Source organism: Leptonychotes weddellii, chromosome 3 (genome assembly GCF_054177405.1).
Source record: "Leptonychotes weddellii isolate Sample4059 chromosome 3, ASM5417740v2, whole genome shotgun sequence".
Lineage (NCBI taxonomy): Eukaryota > Metazoa > Chordata > Mammalia > Carnivora > Phocidae > Leptonychotes > Leptonychotes weddellii.
Genome location: NC_138371.1, coordinates 25283956 through 25303313, shown reverse-complemented (window position 1 = coordinate 25303313; position 19358 = coordinate 25283956). Strand labels below are relative to the sequence as shown.

Below are 19358 nucleotides of genomic sequence, written 5' to 3'. Positions count from 1 at the left end.
GGAAAGGCTCAGAGGCCTGGCCCCCAGCCCCGGCGTGCGGGGCCCCCTCCCGGCCTGCGGCTGCGCTGGGCTCACCTTCCCCATGGCTGGTGGATGGAGGTCAGTGATGGGCCGCCCTGGCGCGCGCGACTATATAGCAGGAGGGTTGCTGCGTTGGCAGGAACAACACAAAAGGGGCCCGCGGGGTGAGGAGGGGATTGTCGTGTGCTCTTTTTTCTCTTTGCTGTCATAGTCCACGGGGCTCATTGTAGGTTTTGGTCCCTTTCTCTCTGGAGTATTCGGGTTGCTATCACTGGCTGATGCTATTGAGACGGTTTGAAAAAAAAAAAAAACAAGTAATTTAGAACATTGTTGATTTAATAATAGAAATAGAGCTTCAGCCATTTCATATATAGTCCACACTTTTATTTGTATAGGCTGGGGAAAAACAAAAAAGTGTAAGTCAGGGAGCAAAAAAAAGCAGAGTCTTAACATTGTAAATATAAAATTAATCTGTCAGATCTATCAAGGGACATGTGTGCCACAATATTGAATACTAATTGTTAATAGGAAGGAAATGACCTTAATGGAATGTTGAAGATTTCAACTTAGTCCTTTAAGAGAATTTTCTTATTAAAGGGTGTAAGAAATTGGAATGTTTTACCAAGGGAATTCACAGAACTTCAAACATGCAGTATGGTAAAAACAAAAACAAAAACAAAAACAAAACAAAACCAAACCAAAAAATCCCAGCAAGCCCAGATCTTCAGTATTTGGTCTGAATTTGTTACAGTCTGGAAGTAGACTGAGGATTAGAGGTTTCATCTTGGCTAATTGTAATTTAAAAGGGAGAATAGTTTTAAGAGGCTTCCTCTCAGAAAGAACTAAAAAGGAGATTTCTAACTTGGACAAGATAAGAAAAAGTTACAACACAAAAATCAATAACCTCTCAGGTTATTATAAAATAAAACCAAATTCCTAAGAAATCCATTTCTAGGAGGAATCTAGATAGACCTTTTCCTCGGGGAACAAGAGTACACAAAACTTTTGACTCAACAGAGATTAATTGCATGAACACAAAGAGGAGCTACAGCAAAAATGGGGAGAGGAAGGAATAAATCTGGAAGCTGAGACTCTAGGAAGACTTTAGAAAGTATTTATTAGCCTGGAAGATAATAGTTTGATGGACTGGAAGGAGCACTGGAGTGGAAGATGACCTATGACTTTAGCCTCTTTCATGTTCAAAGAATTATTCACAGTCCTGTGTTGTCTCATGGAAATACTTTGTCTTGACTTTGGGTCATAAGTCTTTGTAAGTTGGTATTTATAAATAAAACACCAGCTCTGTGCAATATGATGATTTCAGTTCTTGTTATCCACTATAGATAGGCATATGTTTGCAAAATTACTTCCGTTTACAGAGTGGAAAATAAGCAGCCCAAATCAAAAGAATAAAAAAAAATAATGATTTTAATTAAAAATTTAAAAAATAATAGTTAACAAAATAAAAATTTTAAAATTGCCATTTTGCTCAGAGTTGTTTCTGTGGGGAAAGTGTTGATCGATAAAAAACAGTAAAACATGAGAAAGAAGCGAATGCAGAGTCCCAGAGAACACTTAGAGGAGCGGGGGGGGGGGATGGCTGTGGGGACCTCCGCTACCATAGCTGACATACAATTACAGATTTGGGATACATCTGGAGGGCCAAAACAAGGGGACTCTGCATTTGGTTTTTTCATTGACTAGGAAGAGAAAAGGCTTTATTTCAGCCTGGGGAAAGAAACAGGGAAAAAGAAAAAAAAAAAACAAACAACTCACAGTTTTCATCAAGCTGAAAAATGAATGGCTTGGGCCAAAATGTGGCTTGATTTTAATGTTTTACAGAAAATTCTGGCATTGACAAGTGTGTGCTCAACCAAAGCCCCAAGTTGCACTTAGTGTGCTAAGTGAGCAGAAGTTAAGACTTGAGAATCCTTACGCCTATAGCCCTGAAGCAGGGTTCTGTACAAGCTGCTGGAATGACTGATGGGGACCGTGTTGGAAGGAGAATAAGAGATAAGCATCAGGCACCCTCAACCTGAGCTCTAGTCTGGCAAGTAACCCTTTGTCACTCCTAAATATTCAGGTGGTTTCCAACAAAGGTGAAGGCAAAAGGCACGAGTTCAGGTTAGAGTTTTGCTGCATGCAGGGTCAAAGGTTTCTGTAGCTGCTGTAAATGTCAGTCTATAAAACTAAGTATATAAGAAATACCACTTTCCTTATTTCCTAGAGCTCGAAATATTTTATGAATCTAAGTCTCATTCCACTAGCATGGAGAGAAAATTTCACTGTAGTCATTGCTGGGGTTTCGTCACCTCATGTTTCCAAGCTCCGTGTTTGGGTTCTGTGGGCTTAACGTGAGACCAAGGCATCTCATAGGGGGAGAGGGTGCACTGGGAACTCCCGGGCTGTCCTCGGTGGTGGCTCTCCCCAGCTTTCACACCAGCATGGAAATAAAAACTGGCGGCTCCGAGGGCTGTGGAACTGGGATGTGTTTTATTTGGCCAGCATAATGTTTAGATGTTCTCCATGATGCTTTGGGATGGTTTGCACTTTCCACAGCTCACCATACTCTTCATCACTCCTTGTGGTCTTAAAGGAAGTTGTTTTGCTCATGTACATCATCTCTCTGGCCCCTGAAGGTATTGAGCTGCAACCTCAATCAAGAGTCTTCAAACTCTGCTCAGTTTTTGCCAAATGAAAACACTATACAGCAGAGCAAATTCCATATTTTATTAGGAACTTGTGTATTTGGGGGTGTTATGATGTCCTTTTGTAAATATCTCTTCTTTTATAAAATAATGTATGAGTAGATGGTGCTTAGTTTTACGATTTTGTTGTTTTGTTTTTAATCTTAAAGGTCCTTGCTTGGCGAAATAAAAATTGGCAAGTCTGTGTTGGTTTCTGTTTAAATAAAACTGGTCTGGGATATCTAAAATATTGAGAACCATTTGATTTGATATCATGATTTAAGCTATTTGGTATCATAAGAAATATGTAAATAAATATTACTGCATTTGTTTCCCCTAGAAATTTGTCTTGGGATGACTTTAAAGTACTAAATAAAAGTACTTGATAAAAGTGATTACATATGTATTATTTAGTACTTGAGAAGTACTTGACTTTAAAAAGTGATTACATGGGCGCCTGGGTGGCTCAGTCGGTTAAGGGACTGCCTTCGGCTCAGGTCATGATCCTGGAGTCCCAAGATCGAGTCCCGCATCGGGCTCCCTGCTCAGCAGGGAGTCTGCTTCTCCCTCTGACCCTCCTCCCTCTCGTGCTCTCTGTCTCTCATTCTCTCTCGCAAATAAATAAATAAAATCTTTAAAAAAAAAATAAAAAATAAAAAAATAGAAAGTGATTACATGCTTACTGTTTAGTGTAAGCATTTCATATTCTCTCTGTGTAGAGCTCTGTGGTGGTGGGGACCATGCCTTTTATTTGTTTTGGTTGTTTTTTTAATCCTCAGTGCTACATATGGCAGGCCTATGGTAGGTGCTTAGTAAATGGTAGAGATACGAACTCAAAGAAGTTAGGATCTTTGGTGGCTAACAATTGGGCAGAGTCTATTAAAATTAAAAATATCTTGTGCTATCATTGGGCAGTCTCACTTCTAGGTCTCTAGCTTCTAAAAATTATGGTGTGTGTAGATAAAGGTGTATGTGCAATGATATTCTTTGCAGCCTTGTTTGCAAAAGGAACATTGGACAAGCCCAATCACCAATGGGTCAATGGTAACATAAGCTAGGGAGCCTTCAAATAAGAAATAATGCAGTCATTAGACAGAATAAGGTACTGACCTAGATCTATGTCTGTATCATTTTGCATGTTAAAAGCAAGTTGCAGACTAATATGTACAGCATGGTTCCATATTTGCCAATAAGTAAGTAAATAAATAAAAAGCATGTTTCATGAGATGTCAATATAAGGGAAGAAAAACTTCAAGAAGGGTGCCCACCAAGTGTAAAGAAGGGTTAGCAATGAAGAGTGGGATCAGAAGGACCTTCTCTTCTTTCTTTATAGAATTTGTAAAGTAGTACGATTATAGGAGGTTTTTAATTTGGAGGAAAAATTTTAAAAATAAATTAATTCTCTACTGACGAAAAGATTTTTAAATTTTTTTAACTTGCAGGGCTTTGCTTGTGAGCAAGCAGATTTTACTTCAGTTGAAGTCTATTTAAGTGTGCCAGTGTGGCTCAGTCTGTTAAGCGTCTGCCTTCAGCTCAGGTCATGATCCCAGGCTTCTGAGATCGAGGCCCATGTCGGACTCCCTGCTCAGTGTGGAGCTTGCTTCTCCCTCTCCCTCTGCTTGCTCCCTCTCGCAAATAAATAAATAAATAAATAAATAAATAAATAAATAAACAAACAAACAAAATCCTTAAAAAAATCAAAATCTATTTAAAATATTAACATATATCTCATTAATTTATTTGAACTAGCTGCACTTCATGTAGGGTTTGGCCCAGGGGATATATTGGCCAGGAGGTGCACTCAGGTCAGGAGGCATTTTAGAGTAGGAGGGGGGATCTTCAACCGGTCCAAGAGTATGGCAATGTCCAATGGCAGCCTTGACATTAGTTACAGCATCCTGTGCTCAAAAGTAAACAATACTACAATTTCCTTATGTTGTCTAATCAGGCTTTTTGCCAGGTGGGCTTCTCTTCACTGCTCATCTGTGACCCTCTATGGCTTCCAGTCACCTGCTGGGTCCAAAGGAAGCTCCTGGAATGCTGTTCCTCAGGGCCCCCAACTGACTGCCTCCCTCCTCACCGGTCAGTCACCTTCTCCCATCTTGCTGTGTTGGCCTCCTTTTCTTTCTTACACAGGCTACCTCCTCTTTCCACCCCTACTTCTGAGCCTGTTTCGGACTCATTCTACCTTGCGGAGCTTCTGGAACTGACCCCTCCCCACTCATTCGCTCCTCAGCCTTTAACAGGGAGCATTTACAGGTGGATTCATTGGCACACAGTGAAAGAAAAACAGAAGTCAGCAATTGCCAACAATACAGACTAAGTACTTTATTAGGTTCCAAATTGAGAAAATGGTAGTGTGAACCTATTTTAGTATAAATCCACCACCCTCCGCAAAGAGCCTGCCTTAGCCTCCGTGGCCCCCCAGTCGTGGTAGCGCCTGTATTCTTGGGGCCTCAGCAGGTACTGCCGTCCCTGGTAATTGGGCAGCTCGTAGAGGACCCAGCAGCCCTCCAGCACGTGGAGGGAGCGGACCTCACTCAGGTGGAAGCGATCCTGGATGCAGGAGCAGTCCTCGCTCAGCTCCATCATGAGGCCTTTGTGGTCCTCTCTTTCATACAGCCGCAGCCTGTGGGAGCTTGTCTGCCCGGTCCACCGAGAGAAGGGGAGGAAGAAGCAACCAAACAACAAATGAACTTGGTAGGTTGGGGCACGGGATCACCCACGAAAAAACCTGAGACCCTGACGTTGCTGGGTATGCCGTGCACGGAGCTGCGTTCTACTGGCATTTAATACATGCTTGCCTTCTCACTTTTTATTTCATATCTAGGAAATGTAAATTTTAAGAGGTTCAAAGTCTGGGTTAGTGTCCATCAAGAACTCAAATACCTCGACTCCTCATTCCCTAATTTCCATTAATTCCTAGGTGATAAGTCAAATGTATATTTTGGGGGGGAATGGAAAGTATTTTGACTAATATTCTTTTAATATGAGTATTAATCTTTTTTTAGAATGAGTGTTATCTTGCAAATTTATATTCATATAAATTTATAACTAAAGCTGGACTTTTAAAATCACATACTTCAGTGAAAATTAGCTTAAATAGTCACTTGGAACCAGAGTTCAACTGCTTTTCCAAATTAAAGGCAACTACCTTTTCCAAGGTTGGACACAAACTTTGAATGGCCTCTATTAACAAGAGAGTTTCCATTTCTTGCTAGTCGGTAGTGGAACCCATCTAAGTCATTCAGCATCGATTCTTCACTGTTAATTAAAATTACAATTTTACAATTTTACGTTTTGAAAATGAATCTGTTCGCAATACAGCCTTCTTATGTCCAACCAGCTTCCCATTGGCACGTTCTGTTCTCTATCCCACTATGAGAGTACACTGGTTACAGACAACTTTGTAATGGACATAACGGTAGCAAAAATTAACAATAAAGCGGACTCTTCCCATAAGTGACTTCTTCTTGTACGCTCTGCTGTTTTTGTGCATTTCTCTATCTGGGCTTAGGCAGTAGTTAAAGCCCACTCTACCCCTTAGGTGCTTTTAAAGGAAAACCCTCCCTCACCCTCACTGCCGTCGTCGATAATCCGGTGAGGACAGGCAGGCAACGGGATGGAGATCAGGAGGCACTCACCTGGGGGATGAGGCGGCAGGAGCGGATGGAGTCGCTGAAGCCCAGCCACTGCTGGTAGTCGGGGTAGTCCCCGCGCCGCAGGAAGTACTGATGACCCTGGTAATTGGGGCGCTCATACAGCATCCAGCAGCCGCTGTCCACGCGGATGGAGTTGCAGCGGCTGAAGTAGGGCTGCAGGTTCGGGTGGTCACTGCTGCACTCGTAGCAGCGGCCCTGGAAGCCGCGGTCCTCGTAGAAGGTGATCTGCAAAGGAAGAGTGATTCCCAGTTAAAGCAGTGGCTCCCAACAGATCTGGCAGAGAGGTGTTTTTCTTTTTTTCTTTTTACTTAACTCGCATCCCGCTCACCTTCCCCATGGCTGGTTGACACCGGTGTGCGAGTTCAGTGTGATGGGCCGGCAGCGCCGCGGGTCTATATAGCAGGAGGGCTGCTGTGTTGGCAAGAACAACACAAAAGGGGCCCCAGGCGGTGAGTAAGGGGATTTTATGGATCCCTTTTACGTGCTGCATTCAGTGGAAATGCCTGTGGAGTTTGCCCTCATTCTCTGGTATATTCTAACGCTGTTCTGGATGCATCCTAGTTGAGTCCCCAGACTTGCTTTTATTTGGGTTCTTCGTGTTTTCTAAATTTATCAGCACATCAGTCTGAACTGTTGACCCGAAATTCATGTCTCTACAGATATGATTCCATTCTGCTCCGTGTATTTTCTGGGGGGAAATCTATGCCTTTATAGAAGTGCTCCCCAGTTCCAGGGGCTGTCTGTGATGTAGAATACCACAAACACTTGATGGCAGAGGTCACTGTAACTTAATTTTTTTTTCTTTATACGATTTGCCAGTCTAGTGCAGGACACAGATCTGGATTCTGATCTTTGCTAGTTTTGATTGTGGTGACCTGAGGCTTTAAGACACAGCAGCAGCTGACTCCTCGTTTGGTGGGTCTGTCTCATGTACTAGAAATCAGCCCTGCAAGTCAGCTTGTGATAAGAACCAAGGGGAAAATTTCTCTGGTCCTTGGGTCCCAAACTGAGAAATGTTTGCTTTTTTGGAGTGCTTTCCCTTTCCAGGGAGGCAGTAAAGCTTCATAAACTCAGAATGTCCACTTAGCAGCCACATGAACTTGGCAAGCCACATAGCCTCCCAGAGCCTGAGTTATTTCATAGTACTTATATCGTGGGATATAGTAAATTGAAAAAGAAAGAAGGAAAAAAAACAAAGAGAGGTATTTGCATTCAGAAGCTGGCCTGGCATTCAGAGCTAAGCCATGTTACTCCTCTGTTAGACATAAACAATTTCCCAGAATACCAACTTTAGGCAAGGTTACTCGGAGACTCTGACGCAATGAGACAAAATAGGGCCACTTCATAATTTTGTCTAAGCACAAGCAAAAACAAAGTTACCGTGTCACCCACACAGTACCAAACACCCCCTCTCTCAGCCCAGATGATTAGCTGCTCCTTCTTTATCAGCTGCAGCTTTATCCTTCTAGGCTCCCCTCCCCAGGAGTAGATTTATTGAGATATCCAATCATAAAATTACCCCCCTGTTCCGACAACATCCAATTTAGAGTGAAGCCCTGCTCTTTTAGGCTCTTCTCCAAGTCACCGAACCAAAGTACAAATCCTATAACAATATCCTTTGCTAACACCCTTTGCTGAGACTCCCCACTCTTCCTCTTAACAAGTAGCACCATAGCGTTAGCCAACACCCAACTTGCTTTGTGACAGGTGTTCGGGTGGTCTTTGGCTGAAGGACATTGACATGAGTCAATGGATTAGGTGTATAATGTGTTTGGCATATACTTGGCATAAATGAGCATTAAGTAAATGCTCGGTGTTAGTAATAGTGTGACACTGCTAAGGATGAGGTCAGCCTATTTATCTCTCTCAAACAGTCAGTCCTCTCAGAGATGCTTGAAAAATTTCTCTGCTATGAAGCCATTTTTCGGTTAAAAAAAAAAAGTAGATGTGGAGGGTACTTTAGAAATCATGTAGTGGCTTTCAAACTCTAGTGTGCGTAAAGACTCACCTGTGCTTGTTAAAATTGCAGATTGCCAGGTCCTAACCTCTCTCAAGATTAGATGCGGGAAAGACTCCAGGAATCTGTAATTCTAACCAGCACTAGATCATTCTTGGATCAAACTTTAAAAAACACTAGTCTGGTTTCCTCTTTTTTTTTTTTTTCTTTTGGTAAGGAAAGCATGGTTTAGGCATCCCCAGCTAATGTTTTATTAGCACTTACACATTATTTTCCTTAAACATGCAGGCAGAAGAACTCTCTGCTTTGTTCTACAAAGTTTTATATGCACATAATGAGAGAATCAAAGCAGAAATACCAGCACTTAAATGATAGTGCTGATTAGACAGGAAAAGAGGCGAAGGGCTCAGAAAATGCAGAGTACTAAACTTTAGTCTTGTTTTTTTCCAGATCTTTCTCTTTCTCTCCTGGGGCGCCTGTGTTCCCTTTCTTTACCTACCTCCCCAATCTCCCCTCCCCATCACCCTCCCCTCCAGCTGCCTTGCTTGGACTTTCATCATATCTCAGCTGGACTGTCCACAGTCTCCGGACTCTGTCTAATCTTGCCTTCTTCCAAACTGCATTCTGCCAGCATGCCAGGGTGAGCAGAATCAGAACACATCAAGTCATGTCACTGCTCTGGACTGAATGTCTGTGTCCCTTCCAAACTCATATGTTGAAACCCTTATCCCCACTGTCATGATGTCTGGAGATGGGGCCTTGAGAGATAACTAGGTCCTGAGGGTGGAGACATCATGATAGGACTAGTGTCCTTAGACACTGGAAGAGATGGGAAAGAGTTTGCTTCCTGTCTCTGGGTGAGGGCACAATGAGAAGACAGTCTGCAAACAAGGAAGCTGGCCCTCACCAGACACTGGATCTACTGGCACCCTCATCTCTGACTTCCCCAGCCTCCAGAACTGTGGGGAAGAAATATTTGTTTGAGTCATCCAGTCCATGGTATTTTTGTTATAGCAGCCTGAACTAAGGCGGCCACTCATCTGCTTGAAACCCTTCACTGGCTCCCATTGCCTCCAGAATCAAGTACTGGTTCCTTAGGATGGCACACTTGACCTGAGATCCTCTGTCTTCAGACTTCCCGACGGATCACACTGAATCACTTGTTTCCCAATGCACGATGTTATTTTTTTTATAATTTTTTTTACATGTTTTATTTATTTATTCATGAAAGTCAGAGAGAGAGAGGCAGAGGCAGAGGCAGAGGGAGAAGCAGGCTCCCCGCCTAGCAGGGAGCCCGATGTGGGACTCGATCCCAGAACCCTGGGATCATGACCTGAGCCGAAGGCAGACGCCCAACCATCTGAGCCACCCAGGCGCCCCTGCACGATGTTATTTTCACATTTCTCGTTTACCCCCCAGTTTTACTGAGATATAATTGAAATATTACATTGTGTAAGTTTAAGGTCTACAACATATAGATTTGATATATTTATATATTGCAAGGTGATTAGCACCATAGCGTTAGCCAACACCTGCATCACCTCACATAATTAATATCTGTGTGTGTGTGGGAACATTTAAGATCTACTCTCTTAGCAAATTTCGAGTATATAATACAGTATTATTACCTATGAACACGATGCTGTACATTGGATACCCAGAACCGATTCATTTTATGGCTGGAAGTTTATGCTATCCTTCTCTTGTTTTTTAATATACTGATCCTTCTCACTGAGATATCAGTTCTGCATTTTTCACCCAGAGTGAGGTTCATCTCAGGTATCAGTTCCTCTGTAAAGATCTTCTTGAACCTCTCCTAATCTTCCAGGCTGAATTTAATACTGCCAATTTGGTTCTATCAAGCATCTTGTGCATACCACTGTAATGGTAATTATTACGTATCTAATTATTTTGTTTAGACATCAGTTCCTTAAAATAAATGAGGGCAGCCCCTTTCTGGGCAGGAACTAGTCCATCTTTATTTTTGTATTCCCACTAAGTGGCAAAATGAACTGGCACATAAAGGCTACTCAGTAAATGCCTGGAGGATATGAATGTTACTCCCTAGTCTGAAATCCATTGTTGTAATAGTCCATGGGACCTATTTTGCATGCTCAGCACAACCGGCATACACAGTCGCATCAAAGTTCCGTATTTGCAGCTTTCAATGTGTAGGATGACACAAGCGTTCTGCGTTTGATCTATTTCATGGGCCTTTATAACAGGGGAGATGAGTAAGCAAAAGAGAGAAAACAGGCCTGTTGTGTTCTCCCCCAAACCTTCTGTTCCTTGGTAATTCTGTCAAATTTTTGCGTTTCCTGAGATGCCAAATTAATACTATAACAGCAGTGGCCAATTCCGGAGCGTTCCCAGTGCCTCAGGTCCAGGCAGCAGTTGCCCTTAACACCCGCCTTCCTGCTTCCTAGTAACTAATGTAGCTTTTGTATCATCCACAGGCTCCATTAAATGAGATAAGGTCATTTGGTTGGCAGCTACATAGACCGAAGTATCCCAAACAAGGAGGCTGGGTGAGACACCGAGGATCACCATCGTGGCACCAGCCTCTGGTTCTCTTTCTCAGCTTGTGTTTGGTGACTGACCAATAGATGACAAGAATATAGGGAGGGGGCAACCAGTGATCTACCTCTGCTTAACTCCTGTGGCATCCCATTCGGATCAAATTGGCTCTTGTGTGAAAAGCAGAACATCGCTTCTCGTTTAAGCAACAGGTGGTTGTGATTGTCGTTTTTGCTTTAACAAACCCACAAGAAGCTTTGAACCCCTAAAGTCTGGGAGGGAGGGAATAAGACAATAGCAACATCAGGACCTAACGCCGTGGCGGCAAGGCAGGATAACTGGAGAGGGAGGCCACAATGAGGAGCACCCTTTGAGCATGTAACACAATATAGCAGTTCGTGGCGCTTCTTTATGGAATGACTTCAGTTTCTTTGCTTGGTGGGTCTTATATAGGCTAGATTGACCAGAAGAAACTATAGGTTGAAAGGGAGAAAAGAGGGATAAAGGGAAGAAAAAGGTTTAGAATCTGGTGCTCATTTTGGCAGCATGCATTCTAAAATAAGAGTGATACAGAGGAGATTTAGCATGGCCCCTGCACAAGGATGACATGTAAATTCTTGAAGCAGTCCATATTAAAAAAACACAAAAGATTTAAAATCTGGACTTATTATGAAGTAGGATATACAGGAAATACTGGTGTCTATAACATGTGTAGGCTGACCCTGGGCTTATCTTGACTTGTTTTTTCATCTTCATGGGGAAAAGGTTAGGAGGAATCCTGTAGGGTACCCCTTCTCCCATTCCTCTCTTGGAGGCGGCTTCCATCTCAGACCTTTTCACCTCTTTGAGGTTCCAGCAGGTACTTTTGAGAGAAGAGGGAGGGAAGGAGGAAGCATAGGTGAGGAGTTAGTTTGGTCGTATTCCCCCTCTGTTGATTGTTTTTAATGCTGGGATTAGAGAGAGGATATCATTTTCTTTGCCTGTTCCCCAGGCATGGAAACACAATTTTCTTTCTTTCTTTCTTTTTTTTTTTTAAATAATTTATTTATTTATTTGACACAGAGAGAGAGAGACAGAGCAGAAGCAGGGGGAGAGGGAGTAGGAGAAGCAGGCTCCCCGCTGAGCAGGGAGCCTGATGCGGGACACCATCCCAGGACCCTAGGATCATGACGTGGGCAGAAGGCAGACGCTTAACCAACTGAGCCACCCAGGCGCCCCTGGAAACAGTTTTCAAGAACAGAAACTTGATCAGTGGCATCCAGGATCTCTAATCTTATGTGCTTTGGGTTCAAGTGTTTCAGGATCATTTCCATGTCTGAAGTCTGTGATTTCATGCCTACCAAGCAAATAAAGTAAAATTCAGCACTGCAAGAAGCTTTTGGCTTTCCAGTTTATGTCTGATATGTTACTATTGGCAAACGGAAAACTCTGGCTAATGTCTCCAGGAAGCCAACACTACTGTTGGGAGTTTAAAGGTTGAAGAACTGGGATTTAGGAATAATTAATACCAAATAATTCAAGAATCTGACTATTTTCCAGGGAAAGAACTCTTATAGATAGCTTAACCATGTGCAACCAGTTAGCCTTGAACACTCCTGGTTCATTCCTCTTGTCCTGATGTAATCTCTAATAGCACATGCTTTCGCTCTCAAAAGTGACTCAGGTTAAGCAACAAATTAGATGCTCGTTCTGTTCACAAGTCACGTGGATGGTAGATTGGAGCCCTGGAAAGCCTGGGATGGAAGGAGACTATAAAAAATAAATAGCCATGTGGGTACAGCTAAGAACAGAGGAGAGAGGAGCAAGAATGAGAAAGAAGACCAGGCCACCCAGCAGCAGGTTGGAGCTTGCAGACTGTTTAGAGCATAGTCATGTAGTATTAAATTTGATATTGTTGTACTGCTGTGATCTAAACTCCTCCCACAATCTCTATAATGAAGCTGGCTGCACGCATGAATGCTTTATGTGAGAGATGGTTCAGGAGCTCCAGGAAAAGGAGCTATGTCTCCCACCTGAGTTGGTGAGACGCATGGGGTGGGTCACATGGGGGAGGACAAGATGACTCATCCAATGACAAGGCAGGAATTCAGAGTGGAGGGTGACTGGGGAAAGCATAAATTACTCATTCCCTTTCCAGAATCACAAGAGACATGGAGTATGTATGTGTCAGAGAATGTGGGTACACAAGTCTCCCGCTCCATGTGAGATGACATTTAAGCCATTTCATTAGAATCTCAAAGAATGGGGTACTTTAGATGGCTTTTGACCTGAAACCATCAGCTTCATTTTCAAACTTTGTAAGAAACAGACCAAAGAACCATATTTAATTACTGCGTGCTATTAGGGATGTTGTTTGCTCAGTACCCTTTTTACTAGGACCTACATGAAGACTTTCTTTGAGGTTTCAGTTCTGGGAGCAGTTAGGCTAGTCTTGGATAATTAATTTATTTGTCTCATGGACTCTCTTAGTCATGGAACTGATCTTGATTCCCCTCTGTCCTGGCTGCTGGATTCAAATCTGGCTTTACCTACAACAAACAAAGTGCCTTATAACATGGGACTTGGACTCGAACTTTGCTCCTGGAAGATAAACATCCCCAAAGGAAACACATATACAGTCAAACAAACTTCTCCAGAAAATGTCAATTCCTTGTTCTCTATTTAGTATTGCTTTCCAGGTATAGTCATAATTCTTTACTTCCTATTAAAGAGATAGGAGCCTGAGTTTCCCTATGTGCATATGGTTTTTGGTAGAAATCCTGAAATTCTTCTATAAAAGAGAAAGTGAATCCTATTTGGACGGAAAATCTCCTGGAGGAATGAGGTATTGACATGGAATTGGCAACCGTTAGAAGGATAAAGAATGCAAGAGTGGAGGGTGACCGGTTTGTTCGTTTGTTTTTGAAGCTAAAGGAAGGGTCTAGATGCTGAGATGACTTTCCTCATTAGGTAGGATTTGGACTATATAGAAAAGATGGTGGAGATAAGCTACAAGGATAACTTGAGATGTTATAATAAGTACTAATTTAACATTGTAGCTGCAAATTTATGCTTTTAAGACTAACCATAAATGTCTTTAGCCCAACTGAATTGAACCTTGAGTCTACATGGTTTAGTCTTTAAAAGAATGCTGGCAGTGATATCCTTTACTTTGTCCCCCTTATAAGACATCATTTCCCATCATGAAAACGTTTGTCGTTATGTTGGGCTAAGTGCCATTATTGCTTACGAAGGCTTAATAGATTAAAAAAAAAGCAGGACTCTGTAGTGCAAGAAACACAAGCTAAATATTTTATTGGATTCTAAAAGAGAAAAGTGGAGAACATAAATACTTTAGTAAAAATCCATTACTCGTCTGAAAGAACCAACTTTGGCATTCATGGCCCCCCAGTCAAGGTATCTCCTATACTCCCCGGGCCTCAGGAGGTACTGCCTTCCCCTGTAGCTGGGCATCTCATAAAGGACCCAGCAGCCCTCCAGCACATTGAGGGAGTGGATTTCATTGAGATGGAAGCGGTCCTGAAGAGAGAGACAATCATCTGTGATCTCTGACATTTGTCCTCTGAAGTCATCTCGCTCGTAGATCCTCATTCTGAACGTGCCGGCGTGCTGAGGGGACAGACAGAAAAGAAAAGATAAATGAACACAAATGGAGAGAAATTAAAGTTCTAGCCCCTACATCTCCCTGGCCCCACCAGCCCAGAAGTTCCTGGAGTCTGGGTTTGCTTCCAGAACAATCACATTGCAGTGTTAAAGAGCCTTCCTGCCTCCATTACCCCCACCCTTCTGGGCCTCTAATGATTTCTAGGCAATGCTAGGGACAGACCTTGGCAGCCCTTCAGTGCTATCCACCCGGCTCTGTCCTTGGCAGCCAAGGTTGGTCTCAAATAAAATTGATCATGTTTTTAGAGAAGGTCCTTCTCGAAAGAGGAAAGTGTAAGTCATCAGAAAGCAAAGTCCCATTTGATATAGTACTCTGGTTAAAAAGGAATCAACATTTGGCTATTTTCTCTAAGACCAATGTTTTGGTTTTGCGTACACCATAGAACATAAGATTATTGAGCTCTTGTAAAAAAGAAGATGACACATTTTCTTTGTCTCTGTTTTTATTGCCTCGGTGTCACTTCAGATTTCAACCTATCTGACCTTTAAGCTTCCTTTCTGGTCTAGTCGCTTACCATCTTCATTTCCCTCAGCAGCAAAAATCATCTCCATTGAGCTCTGTTTGGATGACACTCTACCCCATGCCTCCCACACTCCAGCACATTCTTCTGAGAACTGGGCAAATTACTCTCTAGGAAATACTGATTCTCAAACTTTCATTTTGGAGTTGGCCTTTCCTCTAATATATACCTGTAAGTGAGCTAATAGATAACTGACCATGAAATTAGAATAAAAACCAGAAGACAATAGAAAAGTGAGCCAAAGCAAGCAAGCGTATTTTTATCAATTAAGTAGACCCAGATTGTATCTAGAAGTTTTGATATATTATTTCTGAGTGGGTACCACTTGGAATGATGACTTCAGTAAGCTCTATCTTAAACACATGGCAACTTCTGCTTTCCCTCTGTCCTGCTTTTTCTCAATTAGTCTTTGGCTTTTTAATTTTTGTAGTTACATTTTAAAATACAAACATCTGGGAGCATGTGAGTAAAAATGCAAGCACCACAGAGCTCATGAAGAATGGCTTCCCATCTGAGACCTCCTTCTGGAATGGACTGCAGGCTGTAGGCTCAGTCTCAGTTTTCTGCTCTCTGGTTGGAATGATTTGGTGGAAGGATGATATCTGTTCATGGCTTTCACTTCCGAAGAGACCAGAGACGAGGTCAGAGGCACACTCACCTGGGGGATGAGGTGGCAGGAGCGGATGGAGTCGCTGAAGCCCAGCCACTGCTGGTAGTCGGGGTAGTCCCCGCGCCGCAGGAAGTACTGATGACCCTGGTAATTGGGGCGCTCATACAGCATCCAGCAGCCGCTGTCCACGCGGATGGAGTTGCAGCGGCTGAAGTAGGGCTGCAGGTTCGGGTGGTCACTGCTGCACTCGTAGCAGCGGCCCTGGAAGCCGCGGTCCTCGTAGAAGGTGATCTGCAAAATGGAAGATGTGGGAGCATGAGGCGATTGGCCCCCCTGCTGAAGAGGCTGCGCCAGGGCCAATCCTGAGCCTCAGGTACCCGGCACTTACCTTCCCCATTTTGGAGCAAGCGAGCAGGAGGTGTTGGCCGGGTGCTGTGTGGGACGAGGGGGAGTGCCGCTGTATATATAGCAGCCCTGACTGCTGCCTCCGCAGGAAATCACACAAAAGGGGCCCATTTCGGTGAGTAAGGGGATTTGCCAGCTCCCCGCTCCTCCTCCCCCTGGTCATTGGGGTTAGCTGAATGGTTTACTCTCATTCTTTCTGGTAGGTTCGGGTTGTTCTGATTCACTAAAACTGTTGTTGCCACCAAAATGAAAAGAGTCTTTACTCTTTTAGTTGAGCAAGATGATGAGCGAAATTCTATCCCCGTGCTTTTATTTTGTCACCTACTCTGCTTAATTGACTCCTCAAAGGTAATTAAACTAAGTAATGTATTCTGCTTCAAGACTGGTGGTTTTTTTTTTTTTAACTTTTATTAAAAATCAGAATTTAAATAATAAGGAATCTTAAGGAAGAGAGAAGCAAGTGAAATAATCTGTGAAAGTGCTTTAGAAAGCAAAAAGCTTAGTTCAAATTCAGGCTTGTGTGGTCATCGTTGTTATTTTGGGGTCTATCTTGAGTAAAATTGTTACTTGACTGGAAATTTGTAGGCTCCTGGAGGCTGGGAATTCTCTCTTATTCCTTTCTGCCTCTGCGCCTAGAGCAGAGGGTTGGCACATAGTAGACCCTCAACACTTGGCTTTGACCTGAAAGAAAGCAGATAGCGAAGGCCTTCCTCCCCTCCCTCACAACTCCCCGAGAGCCTAAATCCTTCCTTCTGCTGGTGGCTGCCCAGAATACTGCTTGCTCTTTTTTGTCCCTGCCCTCCTTCAACATCTTAAGATCTTTCTTCCTCATCACCATTACAGACTCTTGCCCACTTGATAAGGGTGGTTTGAGTTAGTGTGAGGAGTAATGTATAAACCCTCAAAATACCAACAGCTACTTCCTTAGACTTTTGAGATGCTGGAGAGCACCCAAGCCAGATGACAGAGCCTCTTGATTGTATGAATTTCACAGTGTGGTATGGGGACCCCTGAAGTCCCTGAGACACTTTCAAGAGGTTCATAAGATCAAAACAGTTTTCATAACAATACTAAGATGTTACTGACCCTTTTCACTCTTATTCTTTTACAGGTGTACAGTGGAGTTTTTCCAGAGGCTGTAGGACATTAAAGAGATTTGTAAAAACATAAAACAATTCCAATCTTTTTTTTTTTTAAATGTTTAAATATTCTTTTTTTTTTTTTAAATTTATTTGCGAGAGAGAGAATGAGAGACAGAGAGCATGAGAGGGAGGAGGGTCAGAGGGAGAAGCAGACTCCCCGCCGAGCAGGGAGCCCGATGCGGGACTCGATCCCGGGACTCCAGGATCATGACCTGAGCCGAAGGCAGTCGCCCAACCAACTGAGCCACCCAGGCGCCCACAATTCCAATCTTTTTGTTAATTGTTTTTGCTTTGGAAAATACAGTTATTATTCATAAAAATATGTTATTTATGTTAATATGTAATAGGCTTACCACCTAAGGCCTTGGGTCAGAGGCCTATACTCAGACTTCTCAGTTGTCTAGCCAGCTTCCAATGTCAGCCCATCAGGGACCTGTACTGGGTTGGGTACGGGGGTGAGTGGTACTTTCAGGAACTCTACCACTGGTTGGTGGAGGAGTAAGCACTAGCAAGTGACACTAACTGTGACCACCTACCCTGCCTGTCCCATGCCTTGCTTTCACAGTGCTTCCTCTAAAGTTATTTTTCTTCCCAGTACTTATAAACACCATGATATTGTTGAATAGGCATCATTTGTGGAGAACACATTCAGGTATCCATGGCCTACACACATTTGCAGGCACTTTTGCAGTTTCCATTACTGTTTGTGACGTCTTGGGAAAATGACTTCCTAGGCTTCAGTTTCCCCATTTATAAAATAGGAGTGGTGACGAAAATCAAATGCGATAATGAACTCAAAAGTGCATGATAAATTGTAAAGTAATACCAGTGGTAAAAAATATCATATCATTCATATTTTAATAAGTGCTAAAGATGATAATATTGATAGAATTTCATGGTACATTGATCAAAAATAAATATGAATGTGTTTCTGGGTTTCGACCCCATAGTGTCTACACTTTTGCTTATTGTATGGAGACTAAATGCAATCTATGGATAATATCATATATCGAAATGCTTTGGTCTAATTTAGCAAAGATCTTCTGTTTGGTAATTTTGATTTCACAATCAAATGATGACTACCACTTGTGTGTGATCTTGAAGCAAGATGCCAAGAAGAGGAATAACATAGTGAGGGCTGTGCAGTCAGAGCAGATAGAGTCCTTGAAGTTCACCCACTGCCGGTGGCAGATGCCCCAGCCCAGCACATGCAGCTCTTGCTGTCCACTTGCATGTGCCAAGTTGCCACAGCTAAGGCAGGACTGCAGGTTGGAGTGGTCACTGCTGTGCGCATAGGAGGTAATCTGCAATGAACATGCCTACGGTAAGGGACATCCCCCCAAGAACACATTATCATGAGTTCATTGACAAGACCCTGTTCTACACCCATCCACGCTAGTGAACTGCAGCTGCAGAAGCAAGACTCATCATCAGCATAGCAGAGGCTCAGGTATGCATGCTTATGTGTACATGTGTGCGCATTTCCTATCCATCAGATGATTTAGGCCTGATTTGGCTGACAGTAGAATTGTGCCTTTTTTCTCATTTCTATATCACTAATGCAGTCTTTTTAATGTGTTTGACTTTTATTCTCCATTACATTATAGCTGTTAAGTGCTTTGGAGGTCTTTGAAGCAGTGTGGAAGAGGGAAGTTGATATATAAAGGACAAGTCAGAAGAAGTGTCCCTGCTCTCATTATTTGATTAAACTTTATTATGTTTAAGTAGAGAAATAATAGGAATAGATATAATTCACACTGAAAACTGTGGGAACGTTTGTTTTAAATCATGGCATCCTGGGAGGGCCAACTAGGGAGAATGTGCTCCCATTTGCCTTCTAAATTCAAGATGTCTGTGAGGATCTGGGCTGAGGGAAGGGAATCATTCCTTGATACTGGAACACCTTCCCTTCTCAGAAGCTTATCAAATCCCACCCAGTCTAGGCAGCCTATGTCCCTTGTCTAGGACATCTCTTCAGACCAGCTTTGCTTGGCTCTCCCTTCTCTGAGCATCTATCCCACTTTATCACCACCTAGCTTAGCACTGCTGCTCTGCCTTTCTCATAGAATTTCTTCTTTTCCTTGTCCTCAGCCAGGTTATGAACTCAAGAGTAGGGGCCACGTCACACTTCTTTATCTCCCATCACGATTTATTAGTTAAGTAGGTGGATAAA

The 19358-nt window shown here is 42.8% G+C and overlaps 2 protein-coding genes and 1 non-coding gene across 5 annotated transcripts; 1 reads left to right on the top strand and 2 right to left on the bottom strand.

Moving 5' to 3' along the window:
- Window positions 1-4958: 4958 nt before the first annotated feature.
- Window positions 4959-6707, bottom strand: LOC145720777 (gamma-crystallin C). Of its 2 annotated transcripts, XM_081815470.1 has the most exons (4): window positions 6699-6707; window positions 6353-6595; window positions 5505-5507; window positions 4959-5351 (listed from the first exon to the last, which is right to left on the bottom strand). In XM_081815470.1, exons 1-4 carry the CDS (start codon window positions 6705-6707, stop codon window positions 5079-5081), a joined length of 528 nt encoding a protein of 175 aa, XP_081671596.1. In that variant the 3' UTR covers window positions 4959-5078. The 2 variants fall into 2 exon arrangements, with proteins under 2 accessions (XP_081671596.1, XP_081671597.1); XM_081815471.1 differs by lacking the exon at window positions 5505-5507.
- A 4666-nt stretch (window positions 6708-11373) lies between these two features.
- Window positions 11374-11481, top strand: LOC115940974 (U6 spliceosomal RNA). Its single transcript, XR_004075709.1, has one exon. It is a non-coding gene; the product is annotated as a U6 spliceosomal RNA (small nuclear RNA).
- A 2696-nt stretch (window positions 11482-14177) lies between these two features.
- Window positions 14178-16035, bottom strand: LOC145720776 (gamma-crystallin B). Of its 2 annotated transcripts, none has more exons than XM_081815468.1 (3): window positions 16027-16035; window positions 15681-15929; window positions 14178-14453 (listed from the first exon to the last, which is right to left on the bottom strand). In XM_081815468.1, exons 1-3 carry the CDS (start codon window positions 16033-16035, stop codon window positions 14178-14180), a joined length of 534 nt encoding a protein of 177 aa, XP_081671594.1. The 2 variants fall into 2 exon arrangements, with proteins under 2 accessions (XP_081671594.1, XP_081671595.1); XM_081815469.1 differs by having other exon boundaries at window positions 15687-15929.
- Window positions 16036-19358: the final 3323 nt, after the last annotated feature.